Source organism: Anthonomus grandis, chromosome 1 (genome assembly GCF_022605725.1).
Source record: "Anthonomus grandis grandis chromosome 1, icAntGran1.3, whole genome shotgun sequence".
Classification (NCBI taxonomy): domain Eukaryota; kingdom Metazoa; phylum Arthropoda; class Insecta; order Coleoptera; family Curculionidae; genus Anthonomus; species Anthonomus grandis.
Genome location: NC_065546.1, coordinates 19010946 through 19026819, shown reverse-complemented (window position 1 = coordinate 19026819; position 15874 = coordinate 19010946). Strand labels below are relative to the sequence as shown.

At 32.9% G+C, this 15874-nt stretch overlaps 1 protein-coding gene across 9 annotated transcripts in view; it reads right to left on the bottom strand.

Moving 5' to 3' along the window:
- The window catches only part of LOC126750113 (transcription initiation factor TFIID subunit 4), a 64144-nt gene that overhangs the window by 14926 nt on the left and 33344 nt on the right, over positions 1-15874 (bottom strand). For 8 of the 9 annotated variants that reach the window (XM_050459630.1, XM_050459635.1, XM_050459625.1 and 5 more), the window contains 4 exons: positions 8880-9061; positions 8642-8822; positions 8448-8579; positions 8255-8385 (listed from right to left, as the gene is read on the bottom strand). In XM_050459630.1, coding sequence (XP_050315587.1) covers positions 8255-8385; positions 8448-8579; positions 8642-8822; positions 8880-9061 — 626 coding nt within the window. Of the gene's footprint in view, positions 1-5593; positions 5623-8254; positions 8386-8447; positions 8580-8641; positions 8823-8879; positions 9062-15874 lie in introns of those variants that run through there. The other variant, XM_050459647.1, reaches the window with a different exon arrangement.

Sequence of the window (15874 nt, the reverse complement as noted above, 5' to 3'; positions counted from 1 at the left end):
AAACAAAATCCTGGTGTCCACGGATTAAATTACAAGAATTTTTAATACGCTCTTGAAGTTCTTTCGGACTATTTAGTGCTCCATGATGATACACTTACAAATTTGTTATTTAGACGTTTATGAACTTTTCGTCTAACATGTGGTGGTGCCCCATCATGTAGTAACCACATATTCTGTGTTTTTGAAGGTGGTAGACAATGGTACAGTGAAAACATCTTGTCGGACTTGCATTGTCTTATTTATTTAATGTAACACGACGTTTCGGTTGGTAAGTATCTCCACTTATCTCCAGTTGGAGATACTTACCAACCGAAACGTCGTGTTACATTAAATAAATAAGACAATGCAAGTCCGACAAGATGTTTCCACATATTCTGTCTCACATTTAGAGGAACAACTTTTAATAATTGTGCCAAAGAAAATTTAAATAAAATTTATCGGTCAGTCAAAGTGGAGAAAAGTAGAGTCGTCTGTATACAAAAATAAATAAGTAAAATCTTCATTTCTGCCTAAATGATCTAAAAGCCACTGGCAAAATACTACTCCTCTAGGAAAGCTGTACCCAAAAAGGGTAAGAAGACGATGCCCTCCAATTACCGCCTGATTGCACTAGTTCCAGTAATATCGAAGATTATAGAGAAAGCAGTCAACCAACAACTGTTAAGATATCTGGAATCATCTGGACTAATCAGCGATCATCAATACGGCTTCCGAAAGCTTAGATCCACCGGCGATCTTCTGGCTTACGTCACACACTTGTGGACGGAGGCCATGGAGAAGCACGGCGAGTCTCGCTCAGTCGCTCTTGACATACCAAGGCATTTGATAGAGTGTGGCATGAGGGACTACTAAGCAAGCTCTCCTCAATCGGCATACAATACTCATTATTGAATTGGATCAAAAGTTTTCTTGAACAACGAACAATCCAAGTAACCGTCGATGGACACCTCTCCGACAAATTTAACATTAACGCTGGAGTCCCTCAAGGATGCATTCTATCCCCCACCCTTTTCCTGATATATATCAACGATTTGCTAGGAACATCAATCTGTCAATCCAATCTACAGCTTTGCGGACGATAGCACACTTGTTCCCACATTTAAGTCCGCCAAATCAACGACAGCCGCAAGTTCTCAGAATCTCTGTTTATTCTACCGTTATTATCACGGTAAGTGCTCCTCTGAGCTGGCAGGCCTGATTCCACCCAGGGCTGTTCCGGCAAGAAGGACGCGTCTAGCAGTTGCGGCTCATTAACATCGAGTCCACCTGCCAACCCTAAGGACGTCGCTGTATCGGGACTCATTCATCTGGAGAACATCTTCTTTGTGGAACGGGCTTCCACCTCACATATTTCCCGACGCATACAACCTGCAGCGATTCAAGATAAATGCCCACAAATATCTTCGCGCAAGCACCACTCCAAGAGTGACATAGGACTTTCCTCTTGTGCTTGTGTTTACCATAAAAAAAAAATCTTCAGGTTGTAATGCTTGAAGCCTTTGATAATGATAAAGATAATACTGTTCTTGTCGTATTGCTATGCTTTACTCGGAGAAACTTCTTGTACTATTGTTGGGTCGTCTTCGACCATTTCTAAAATGCCTTCTTTAATTTGTAACATATCAGATTGAGTAGCTCTTCCAGACTGGCCTCCTCGTTGTTCTTTAAAATACCCTGCGTCACGAAGTAATAACCAAATTTATAAACATACGTGAGGCCGGCTGATGTCTTAACGGAAACCTTTCCGCATACAACCTGCATGCTGTGGCTGCATTTTGTTGGCACTCTCCATACATAAGTATGATATCCACCAGTTCATTGTTTTAGTAAACATGGGCCACTTTTCCACATAAAGTAATGAGACATCATGAAATAAGCACTTTTAAAACACGGATACAACCGATTGAACCATAGATTCCTGCTGAAAATCATATAATACCAATTTTGATAAACGGTAAAAGCAGTAAACAAAAAACGGTAAGAACTTCAGCATTCGCCGAGAATATCAAAAAATTATTTATTAATATTCTTATTTTTTCCAATTTTACATGTTTTACTATTTATTTTATTATGTAACTATTATACAGTTTCGGACAAAAATTGAGCGACGATACAGTTTTTTTCTTTTATTAAAAAAACAAAAACGCAAGAAGAATTAAAACTCAATAAAACAAATACACTCATTAATAAACATATATTTATTACATAACATACCAAAATTCTTCCGTATAAACAAGATCATAAAAAGAAAAAGAAAAGTTAAATATTTCTATACGACAAAAATTAAGTGACGCTTACAATAAAAATAAAAGAAAACATTATCAGATTGCGCCCTTAATATTTAGTCCACAAGCCTTTATTTGCGATTACCTGGCGGCACCTTTGAGGCATGAAAGAAATTAAATTATCAATTATATCTTGATCAATATTTTTCCATATATTTTTAATTTCTTCAAAAATGTACTCTTTGTTTTTTAGGTTTTACTTCTAAGTTGCCTATCCACAATTTCCCATAGGTTTTCGATCGGGTTAAGATCGGGCGATTGGGCTGGCCATTTAAGAATGGCTATTTTATTTTCATTAAACCATTCTTTTATACATTTTGCTGTATGTTTGTGACGTTTGTTTATGTTTTTGATCAATGTCGTGTTGGAAAACAAAACGTAGTGGCATATTCCATTCCGCATAAGGTAGCATGGCATTTTCAAGGATATATTTATACTTAAACACTTAAACCTATCCATAATGCCCTCAATTTGGTAAATTGGTCCCATTTCATAGCCAGAGAAACAACCCCACAATAACACGTTGCCACCTCCATGTTTTACAGTACCCTGGACATACTTTGGGTCATGTCTTTTACCTGCAATACGACAAACATATTGAACACCACTTTTCATCATTTCAATCACTTTTAAACAAATTAAACTTTGACTCATTACTAAAAAGTACTTTTTTCTATTGCTCTGGTGTCCAGTGAGCATGTTGTTCTGCAAACAGAAGACGTGCTTTAATATTCTTCTTACTAAGAAGCGGTTTTTTGGCAGGTTTGCATACTTTTAAGCCTGCTTCAAATAGTCTGCGCTGTATCGTTCGAGAGGAAACATTAGACCCCCCAGCTTTACCCAGAATTTGCTTTGCTGACAGAAAAGGATTTGCCTGGGAGATCCTTTTAATTTTTCTATCCAGTTTCTTTGAAGTTTTTCTCGGTCTACCCGTCTGTTTTCGGTTAACTACTTTTCCTCTAATTCGATAGATAATAGAAAAAGAGAATAGAAAAACTTTTACCACGAGGCATTTTTAAACAAAATATAGATTTGATACCGACCAACTATCTACTAATGGTATGAACAATATCGACCAAGTCGCTTTATTTTTGTCCATGAAAAAATGCATAAAAACATACAACAATTTACTAATCTCTTGCTATTCATCACAAGGGGCAAATAATGTTTAAATACGATTAACAAAGGTATGTACTGATACTACATAATTGTTCCTAATTATACTAGGTACAGTCACAAAGTTTTTTAGAAATATTATAGCGTCGCTTAATTTTTTTCCGATACTGTATATATGATTTTTGGTGTATCAATCCATTTTGAGTCCTACAAGCACTTCAGTTAAAATAATTGACTTAACTTTAAAGGCACCCTGTATAATATCGTGAAAAAGTTTATCATTCTTATAATATTTAAGATAGATCATTTAACTAAAGGTAAATAGCACATAATTATTTTAGTTCCTTTTAAGCTTTTTTTGATTAGAAGAAAACGTACTTTGAAAATCATTGATCTAACGTAAAAATGTATTTAAAAAAATATAAACAAATATTTCTTTTAATATAAAAAACAGGTAAATAAATATACTATCGCCATGGTGTACAATTATGGTATTATTAACATATTTCTTTTCCAGAATTTTTATTTCTTTCTAATGGCGGCATCTCTAAATATTGCCTTATTATGAGAGTAGCAATTGATGGCGTAGTGAAAAATTCCAGAAAGAAAGTAAAGACTGATGTCACTTTTTGATTAAAATAAGCCTAAGTGCCACTTGTTGATACTCGGGATAATGATGCGAGTGTTCTCCTTATTCCTTAGAAACTTTTGTTTAACTTTTTTTCCCTCTCTTCGGACACTAATGTTTGCATTATTTCATCTATCAGTAATGTTTGAGCAATCTCTGCATTTTCGTCGAGGCCGCAACCATATTTTTTGAATCTAAGATCCACTTTTTCTCAGTATATACATCTTTAAATAATTTCTCTGCGACCTCAAATTTTTATAAAAATATAAAATTTTTATCAAGTCATTACTCCTATCATAAATCGCTGCTGGAAATTGGGTAGTTTCCAGACATATGGAAATGTGTAAATTTTTACAACCGCAGCTCTAGTCTCCTTGTAAAAAGCGAAATAATTTCCAAGTGGTAATCTAGTTTTCACAAGAATCACAATCAACGCTACTTGCTACTTCAGTGCTAAAATAACAGTTTCTATTGATAAGGGCAATAATATGATATCTTGGATACTAAACGATTTGTAATTCATGACATTATGTGTAGAATACTATGGATTCGATCAGACTGCATTCTAGTCAAGTGCAATCAGTGCTTTTTCAGCATACATTAAAAAAACAAAACAAATGGTAGTGTTGGATAACAGAGAACTTCACATTCTGGCACACTTCCTTACACAATTACGGCATTCATTTAAAATAAATTAGTTACAATGAAAATTAAAAAACTGATCTGAAACCAATAAAATAATTTAAATAATTTAAAACTTAATGTATCCAAATGTTCTGTTAGGCATTTTGGACAAAAAAAGAGGTTGCCTTATGTTCGGAAAACTCTTAAGTTATATAATGGTATAACAGAACTACAATTTACAAAAAAAGGTAAAAAATCTGGGTCTTCTGAAAAACAGCTAAGATTTAAGTTTCATATTTCTTCACTTCTTAAAAAACCATATTTCGCATTAAGATCTCTTAAATGAGCTAAAGCATAATAAATCTTAAGCTCAGAAAAAAGCTATGTGAATCTTTAGTATTGCCTATTCTTGACTATTGTAACGTAGTTAATTATCCTTGCCTCGATAAGTTTACGGCTTATAAATCGCGAAAATTTCAAAATACCTGTTGCAACTTATATTTAACTTAAGAAAATACCATGATATAAAATTAACAAGTTGGGCTTTGTATAGAAAAAATATTTTAAGGTTACACCTTTGTCTTTTGTGCCTTTGTCCACAAAATTAATCTTACATCTTCGCCCCTCTATTTAACAAATAGGTAGAGATATAGAATACATCAACGTAAAATTTTTGGATAAGATAAGCATTCCTCCGTATTATTTAACATATTTTAGGCGTAGTTTTTTGTACAATGCTGTCATTATTTACAACAAAATTCCTGCAAGTATAAGGTTTTAGACAGAAAGTGTATTTTTAAAAAATGTAGAGAATTTTATTTCAACAATCAACTAAATGCACGGGTAAACCGGTAATGTTTCTTTCTATTTTTTTAAATTGTTTTTATGATTGTGTTAGTATATACAGGGTGTCATTGAAATGGTCTAAAAGAATCGGAGGGTGATAGTACTCGGCTGATAGTACTACTACTAGAAAAATAGTAAAAAAAGTTCTTATAAGTATAGGGTAGAAAATGCATATTAAGGGAGTTTTAAAAGCATTGAAAGGATGAATTTAAAAAACGATTTTTTTGTAATTGTAAAAAACGAGAATAAGATTTCGAAAAAAAATTATCTATCATAAATTTTGACCCTAAATCAAATGGTGATTACTGAAAAATTATTTGGAAAAAAGGGTTTTTTGACGGTTAGTTTTTGCAAGGGTAAGGAGTTGTTTTGTGATTAATTTTTTGAGGTTATTTTTTTTTCAAATTTTTGAAAACTACATACTTTTTCCTACAAACAAGTATTCTTGTTGCACATCACACAGAGCGATGTTTTTCGAGACAATTGAAGGTAGAAAATTAAAGATTAAAACAGTTTGCTCTGATGGGTTGCTAACTGGTTAATCACCATAAGCTTAGGAAAGTTATGGCAATACAAAAGTAACCAAGTAGTTATTAAATAAATAATTAAAAAAATAAAATTTCACGATTTTTTAAAACATCTTATAACTTTATAAAAATGAAATAAATCAAATATCAGAGTAAGAGTTACGGGGTCGGTTAAATGGAGGCAAAGTTGCGCAATTTGGAGCTTAATAAAATGACGTTTACAAAATTTTAAAATTCCGGATACTTCCGGAGTTATCAGAAAAAAATCGAAAGTTGTCAAAATCGTTTTTACCTTCCACCGACTTTATTTAAAGAGACATCGGAAAACTAAAAACATTTTTTCATTTCCACTTTTTATGTCCTACAACATTATGTCCTACGCCATATTGGATTTTCTCATTTTGAAAAAGTATTATTAGTAATGTAGTAACTTTTACACCAGCATTTCTCTTGCTAAACAACTTTTGGATCGAAAAACTCACGCGGTTGGTACGAGCGAACAGGACAGATCTACCAAAAGAAATTGTGGCAGCAAAATTTAAAAAAGGAAGTGGTAGGTAGAGGAAATGAAGATGGAATTGTTATTTCTAAATAGAAAGATAAAACAACATGTTTTAATGCTTTCTACTTATCATACTCTGAACGTGGTAAAAAACAGGAAAATTAAATAAAAAGAGAGAAGAAATTGAAAAACCGCAGTGTATAATTGATTACAATGTCGGAAAGGCAGGAATTGATTTGTCGGGTCAATTGGCTGCATATTCTCCTCTTTGTATTTGCGTGCTCAGATTGCTACCAATGATGCATATGTTTACTTGTTTACTTTACTTAACCACATACGGAGAATTACGCCTGAATCGCTGGCATCCAATTGATCTGAACACACAGCTCTGTCGTTGTAGGCCGTCGGTTCAGGTGGCGTACAGATAATATAGATATATGGTCATCAGCTGTATAGGATGTAATTGTAATAACATTGTAATACTTAAAAACGTCTTGCGGCAGTTAACGTATTAAGGGATTTTTAAGAAGTAAGAGCCTTTCAAACATAATAACTGTACTGTTCCAAGGAGATCCACTTTATGTTTAACTTTCCAAGTGGTAAAATCATTTGTTCTTAAATGCTTTTAATTTTATTATTTTCAACAACACAATGTTTGAAGTAAACAACAATATCTTTACCTTTTTTAGTGCCCAATTTGTCTACCGAAGATATAGCTTGAGAAATTTTGCATAAGATGGTGCTTTTAAAATACTTGTAAACTGCTTTTTTAATGTCAGCATTATCAGATACCACAATTATCATTTTGTTCCCATTTGTTTAAAATTCCAGGGCAATATTCTCGCCATTAGGAGAACTACCCAAATTTGTAGCTTAAACTGGCTCTTCACATTTATGTTCCTAAATGAAATGGCAACTGACAGTTATGTAGGCTTTGTTACCGTTCGATATCAAGATGTCCGTCGTAAAAGCAACTTGTATAACTTGATTTAAAATTAATTTTAATAATGATGCGGCATTGTTTTAATATTTTAGGAGTAATTCAGAGGTTAAGTTTTTCTTATTCCGTGAACGGCACAGCACGGAAGTGATTTGTGAGAAGGTGAGAGGACCTATCAAGGCTTCATCTGGCTCTACTGTGTTAGAAGGAGATACTTCGGCTATTACTATAACTGAAACTGAGAATTAATTTTGTTTGGTCTTTTGATATTTTTATTTCTCCTGATTTGTATGTATTCTGAATAAATGTTGTTTTAAGTTGGTGGTTACACCGACATATTTTAAGAGTTTCTTACATATCTTACAAACGGCTTGTTTTACATCGAGTTTGTTAAATAAGTGAAAAAAGACTTTTTTTTATGCCGAATCTTATCGTTTGCAGTTTATAACTAATTTTAAACTATAAACGTTAAAATATACTTTTTTTTAAGGAACAGCAACAGCGTGACGATCACGACACAAAAAAAAATGAACGGATTTTTCCTGCAACTCTTAATTTTGCATCTGTTTACATAACTTTTTTACACCAATACCTTTTTCAAATTTAAAAATGATTTTATTTTATATTTTTTAAAGTTTTGCTTAGCAATAAAAGCCTTATTACTTCAGGGCAATGATTTTATGAGCTATAAAGCGATGAATTGATTATAAATATTTAAAAAAACTATAAAACAAAATTATTATGGGTTTGTAAAAATACCAATTAATTCAATTCCTATACACTTACTTGTGAATTTGTAGTAGTTTCCCCATCCAATCTAGGCTTTTTCCTAGGACCTATCGCCTGCAATGCCGTCGCGTTCGCTTCCCTTTGCCTCAGTTCCTCCATTTCCACCCTTTGCATTTCTTTTGCTTTAGCTAAAACCAGACAAAAATTCAATATAAGAAAAGCTACATAAAGAAAACATCGCAATACACACCTTTTAATTTGGCTTGTTCGGGATCTTCTGTTTTTGAACGGCTTTTCGCCGCTCGCAGTAACATCTCCCTTTCCAATTCCTCGTGCTTTTTCCTCTCTGCCTTATCGAGATCTTCCAGAAACTTCAATTGACCTAATTTTTAACAAATTTAATATAAGACCTATATCTATTTGTAAAGCTGTATTCGAATTTACCTTTGACGTCATTCGTGACCTCATATCGAGAATCACTTTTAACTATTTCTAACCTATGTTCTGTGATAACGGCCAATTTTTCTACAAGGTCGCGCAGCCTCTCTTGCGCCGCATGCGATATACATGCGGCCACATCATTGCTAGGGTCTTCCAGGCCATGTTTTGACATAACTTGTCTTATCTAATAGGGAAAAAAAGGTATCTCAAATAAAATTCGGTTTCAGTCAAAATGACATACTTTGGACTGTAAGGAACCCATTGAACACATAATTTCTTCTTTACAGGATCGGATTTGGGTGCCCACGTATTCGGTGGAGCCGAGAATTTTTTGCGTTTCCTCCGCCAAATTGACACCACCCATGGCAGCCACGTCGTTGATATCATCGTCGCCGGTATAGGCGGCCGAAAAACTTTTCTTCTCTAATAAAGAAAAAAGCTTTAATAAAATTGTCTTAAAAATTGCGTTGTTTTTAAAAGATTTTAAAACTAACTTATTTTAGTTTCATTTAAATTATTACGCGGGAGTGATTAAACTGGTAATAATGAACGAGGGAAAATAAGTGACGGCAAAAGAAGAAGCAGGAGCAGGCAAGATTATAGAAAGTGAGGACTATGAATATTGAAGTATAAAGATTTAAAGAAGATGATTGCTTGAGAGATCTTTTACAAAAGAGGCCAACTAACCGCTTTAGTAAAGTGGTGAGGATTCAACTGGATTTCAATAATATACAGGGTGGCCATTTGAAAAAGAAACAGAGCCTATTTTGGGTCCCTCAGAACATTTGCGAAAAAATCCTCGGACCCGTCAATTTTTGATTCCAGGGAGAACCACTTTTTTGCTAGTTTTGCCCCCCTGAGGGCAAGGCCCTAGCGGGGGTGACAAGGGCCCCCAAAATTTTAAATGGAACGGGGGGTCGAGTGATACTATACTATATATTTTGAAGGTATTTTTATGTGGATTAGAACCCTAGTCGATACATGGACTAATAAAAGTTACAAAAATATGTCAACATTTTTTATGAAAAAAAAATGCTTGTAAATTTAGCAGTTAAATAAATACAAAAAATGTTGTTCTCCTACATTGTGAACCGTACTTTCTGTTCTTTTTTTTTTAATACCCGTAGGTATCTATGCCAATTCTGCAAGGGAACTCTTGGTTATTGTTGAGACTGTTATTATAGCAACATTTTGAAGTTTAATAGTGGTTGTCAATTACTGCTGTCAGATCACAGTGTGTCAAACAAATAGCTCTTTAAAGTTAGTTAGTTACAACATTGGGTGTGATAATGGTTTATTCACTTGCTGAAAGAGTTGAAATAATTTATCTTTTCTTTGCGAACAATGAAAATGCTAATAGAACTGCCCAGCTTTTTAACACACCCTAATCGACAGGTCCATCGCAAGTACATTTTGGAATTGGTTCAAAAATTTAGGGAAACTGGGTATGTGGCTAATAAAAAGCGCGAAATGGATAATCCAGTGGTGAATGAAGCTTCAGAAGTAGCTATTTTAGGCCATATTGTGCAAGATCCTACACTGAGCACAAGGAAGTTATCAACCGTGTCTGGTATTAAGAGAAGCAGCATTAAGAAGATATTAAAAAAAAAAAAGTTTCATCCGTACAAAATGCATCTCGTACAAGAACTAAACGAAGACGATTTTGATAGGCGAGTACAATTTTGTAAAACTATATCTGAACAAGCCGCCAATGATCCACACTTTCTATTTAATGTATGTTTTTGCTGACGAATGCTCCTTTTTCCTAAATGGGACTGTGAATCGTCACTGTCGCTATTGGGCTGATTCAAATCTTAGAATATTTCGTGAGGTGCATACACAACTTCCTGAAAAATTAAATGTTTGGGCTGGCATTTTTGGTAAACATATCGTAGGCCCCTTTTTTTACCTGGCAATTTAACAGGAGAGATGTACCTTGAGTTATTAGAAAATACAATTCATCCAGCATTAGTGGAGATACTAGAAAATAACAACGAGTACTTGGAAAATCGTCTAGTATTTCAGCAAGATGGGGCGCCACCCCACTCTCCTGCAAGGGTTCATCAATATTTGGACCAAACGTTTCCAGGACAATGGATTGGAAGAAGAGGAGCTATTGAATGGCCTCCTCGTTCCCCGGACTTAAGCCCGTTAGATTTTTTTTTTATGGGGCCATTTAAAAACTAAAATTTATGCTAATCAGCCAACATAGCTAGACCATTTGCGACAAAGAATAATTGATGAATGTCGTCAAATCACCCCAGAAATTTTGCAAAATGTACGGGAAAGGTTTGAACAAAACCTGTATTATTGTATGGAAGTCGAAGGCCAACATTTTGAAGATTTACTTGATTGATTTTATCTATAAGCCCTTTATTTAAAATTATACTTTTTAACATTTTGTTGTAACTTTTATTAGCCCCTGTATCGACTAGGCAAATAGTAACGATTTAAAACTTTAGGGTTATAATCCACATAAAAATACCTTCAAAATAAGGTATCACTCGACCCCCCGTTCCATTTAAAATTTTGGGGGCCCTTGTCACCCCCGCTAGAGCTTTGCCCTCAGGGGGGCGAAACTAGCAAAAAAATGGTTCCTCCTTGAATCAAAAATTGACGGGTCCGAGGATTTTTTCGCAAATGTTCTGGAGGACCCAAAATAGGCTCTGTTTCATTTTCAAATAGCCACCCTGTATAGGTGCCACCGTGTTTTATCCCCGATGATTACCAATTAAATTATTAATTAAAATATATTACCTTCACCCAAAATCTGTACAACCGGTTTAATTATTGAAAGTATTCGTCCATTTTTTCTTAAAGAAACTAACTTAATGCAAAAAAACAGTTAGATTTTATAGACTTTTGACCAAACTTTTTTGTCGTTACAATTATATTGGCAATTTGCTTAAAAGAAATAATGTAACAATAAAGGTTTATAATAACCCTTCATTTAACCAAATCTACCCTTGAATTTCAAGTCTTAGTGTAAGACCACTTTAAGACTCATAGGCTTGCCAATTAAGACTCTTGTCCAAGTTTAAGAGGTTATCTCTCAAAAAAAAGTTATATCCCAGTTCTAGGGCTACAAATCCGCGTGACTATTTTCGATGTTGCCGTTAAATTTTACTAAAAATTACCAATTTAGAATTTTAATTATGTAAAATTTACTCTTTTACACTGTTAAATAGTATAAGACTTATTATGGCGAAATCCCTTAATATTTAAAGTTAATTATAAAATATTGATGCGGAGGAGTTGGATGTCTATAGCCAATGGTAGAAATCAACTAAAAAAAACGTCAGAAGAAGTCAGGTTTCTATTTCTTGCAGCAATATACCGGAAATTGTCATGCGTGAAAGTGGAAAAATACCTGAAGTACACATCTGCATAACATTAATTGAGCCAGTTTAATAACTAAATTTTAACGGTATTTAGTATTGTAAACCAAGACATAAACAGGAATAGCAAGAAGACCTAACAATGGAATTGCCCTTTCTCGGGAACATAAAACTGTAAACCCAACAAATTGGACATGTTTATTATTTAAATTTGAAAACTGACATTTTAAGATTAAGAAAATTATTGTAACATCTGCTTTAGTTTATAAAGCTATACAAAATGTAAATTCTTGGCATTATTATATAGAGGATTTTTAAAGAGTCGGCACTATTGCTAAGTTCGTTATTACTGGAGCTCAAAGTCGTTAAATAGGCAATCTAGTACTATTTCCGCTAATTACGACAGTAAAAATGAAATAAAAATAGTATGTAAAAAATATCGTTTATTTAGCTTTTCTTTTTTTTTTAATGTTCAATTTTCTGAATTATTTGATGTGACATTGGTAAACATTAGTGATTCAAAATTCTCGAGATCGAAAAATCGGAGAATATTCTCGACATGGAGAATTTTTTGAAAGTAAATTAGGAATAGATTTAAATATGAGATAGGGCATACAAAATCCAAAAATAATATAAAAACATAATTTTTTTTAAATTAAACGACATAAAAAATTGAATTTTCTCCGTAAGATCAATTAATTCATGTGGTGATCTAATTTAAAATCCTTGTCCTCAGATTCAGAATCTACCATTAGCGCATCTTGGTTCAAAATTTTGCTTTACTTCGATACATCGCGAGTTAATCTTCGAAGCATTTGCGTGGGTAATAACTACGTAAATTTCCATGTTTTCCCCAAATATAGCACAAAAACAATACTAAGACTAAGACTTTCGTCAGTTGATCGAGGAGACATACTGGATAAGGCAGTTAGTTTATAAAAAACAGTCATCAAAAAGGTCGTGTAATATCAATGTAATATCAATCTTGCGAAAATTATGGACAGGATGTGGCAATAGCATCTTATTAGATGTCATCTGTCCATTAAATTTAAAAATTCTAAACATCACGAAATGAATTGCATAGATAACATTTAGTTTTTGGTGGCAAATAGTTTTTTTAAGTAGTTTATTTTCTTAAACCCATATATGCTATATCAAGTTTTTGTTTAATGTGAGTTTGAAATAAAGGGGCATTATCAAAAAACATTCCTAAATTTTTCGCTTCAGTAACTACTAGCAAAGAGGTGTCATATATTTGAATATTAATAGTGTCAGATAATGCTGTTACTTGATTTTTAGTGTTACCAAAAAGAATAATTGATTATTTTCTTGCATTAAGTCTTATTAAGTTGTGATTTTGTTTATACTGATTAATCGTGTTGGTTTCCTCATCAAAAGTTTGTTAAAATATGGGAAAATCAGCTGGAGAAAAAAAAGGTATATCCAAGAGTCATCAGTGTATTGCTGTATTTTGGCTTGGACATTCTGCATATCTGCTACATTCTGCATATCTACTTGTGGTACTTCTGCATCCATAGGTAAAAAGTTGGATTTGATGCTATTGCCACATTCTGTTTTTAAACAAACACAGTGCGCTCGGTTTTTAAGATACAATTTAAAACAAAATGATTGCATTCTGCGATAATCCAAAAATATGTTAGTTTGGCTAAAAGCATTTCATGATTCATAGTATCAAAAGCCTTACTAAAATATAAAAGTAACCAACGCATATTATTTCCTTATAATCCAAATTACTTCTAATATCATTGACAAATTTTACAAGAGATGTGGTAGTACTTGAATTTTGTCGAAAACCAGACTAACAATCTCGAATATCGCTCATTGATTCAAAAAAAAATGGTTAATTGTTTAGATTGTGTTTTTCTAATATTTTTGAAACTGCGGGTAAAATACTAATTAGTCTCAGATCCTTAATGTTTACAGGATTAGATATCTTAGCTAATGGTATAATATTTGCTGGTTTCCATGTATCTGGATATATGTTTTCTAAGCTACATATTAATTATGTTTAAAGGAGGCTTTTTGCAAAATGGAAAACACAGTTTAATATCACGCATAGAAATTTCATCTTCACCAGTGGCTGCATTTGTTTTTATACAATTTACAATTTTTAACAGGCTTGTTTCATTTCATAATGATATAAAAAAATCGCCACTTTATATATATTTTGTCTGTAAAATTCAATTTTATGGTAAGAAGAAATGTCAGCTCGATTGTTACAATTAGAAAAATGGTTATTCATTTTAGTTACATCAGTCAAGTGAGAAGCAACATCAGGATTTTAGTCGTAAGTAATGTTAAGTCTTTTTGCGTTTGCCCAGAAATCCTTTCTTTTTTTTAAACTGACTGAATTAATATATGCAATTTTTTCCTGTACAATGGCGTGTTTGGTATAATTTCGCTGTTGTCGATAATATCGTAAACCTGACTTTGTGAGAATTAAGAGTAATCTATGGTCTATATTCTCTGTCAGTAGTTTTTTCCCAATAATAGAAGCATGTTTATTAATTAAATTTAAAATGTTGGAGTTAAATTAGAATTATTTCATATTAACATCTGTCATGTGATAAATATCTTCCCATGGCAAACAATATGCATCTAATTCAAGGGTGTTATAATGGAGATCCGCATAGTTTCTATATTCCGAATACTTTTACCCTACTTCAACAATTAGGTCAAAAACACTATAAACGAGACAGTGATCAGACAAATATTTTGAGAATGGTATTGCTTTAGTGGTTTTCAGAAAAAAGTTACTATTTGATATAAATACATCCAGAAGAGTGTAGGATTGAGCATTAATATTTATCCAAGTGGAGTCTGTAATGTGCTGATTTAAATTAAATGGCTGGAGAAAAGTGTAAAATCTTGATCTAGAGTTACTCTGCTGTGTAGTAAATTAATATTTAGATCTCCTGTGAGAATTACGTAATCATAAAAGGATACTGACAAATTTAAAAGGTGTTCTAAACTATTCATGAATAAATTTATATAGGAGGAGAGTGGGCGGTAGATAGAAGCAAAAAATACTTGTTTTTTTTTGTGCTGAATCTTAACGCTAATGATTTTACAAGTATTATCTATATTGTAAAGTTCTATTTTCTCGAATTTAATATATTTTTTTTTAATATAAATCTCAACACCTCCGTCTCTTCCGGCGCGATCATTTCTCAATAATGTATTAGAGCCATGTTGGGGTGTCAACCACGTTTCTGATAAGCCAAACAAATGAAAGTTATACTTAGAAATATAGGTAACAGTGGCGGCTCGCGGGTTAAAAAATAGGTGGAAGGTTAAAAAAGTTCAGATTTAAGTCATTGACTTTTCGAAAATGTTCCATCACACAACACTAACAAATTTGTAAATGAATCAATAGGAAATGATTGATCAGAGGTTTAAATTTTGTAGTATCAGCAAGGTCAAGAAATCTTAATTTTTCACAATCTGGAAACCTTACTTTTATTTCCATTAAAATATGATCCAAAATCTCATAAAAGAGAGCTATGTACTGTCCTTTAATTTCGTTCGTTGGAAAATTAGCAAATCGTCGTATGGAATACTCTATTTCAGTTATGGCATTAGCTCTTTAAAAACTAGCGCTAAAAACATCCTCATTTCGCTTGCTATTGAGCTTCTCATAAACAATGTTTATGTGAGAAATACAGAAGTTTATTTCCAACGATTTTTTCTGAAGAATATCGAATAATATATCTGTGATAGAAAATAAAATCATAAAACACTAAAGACAAAAAAGTAAACTCAAAGTCGTTCATCTCTTTTAAAAATCCCGAGGCAAGTCTAACTGATTTCTCATCAGATTCGTTAGAATTAATAATAGCTTCCATAACTTCTTTTAACTTCGGCCATTCCTTTACAG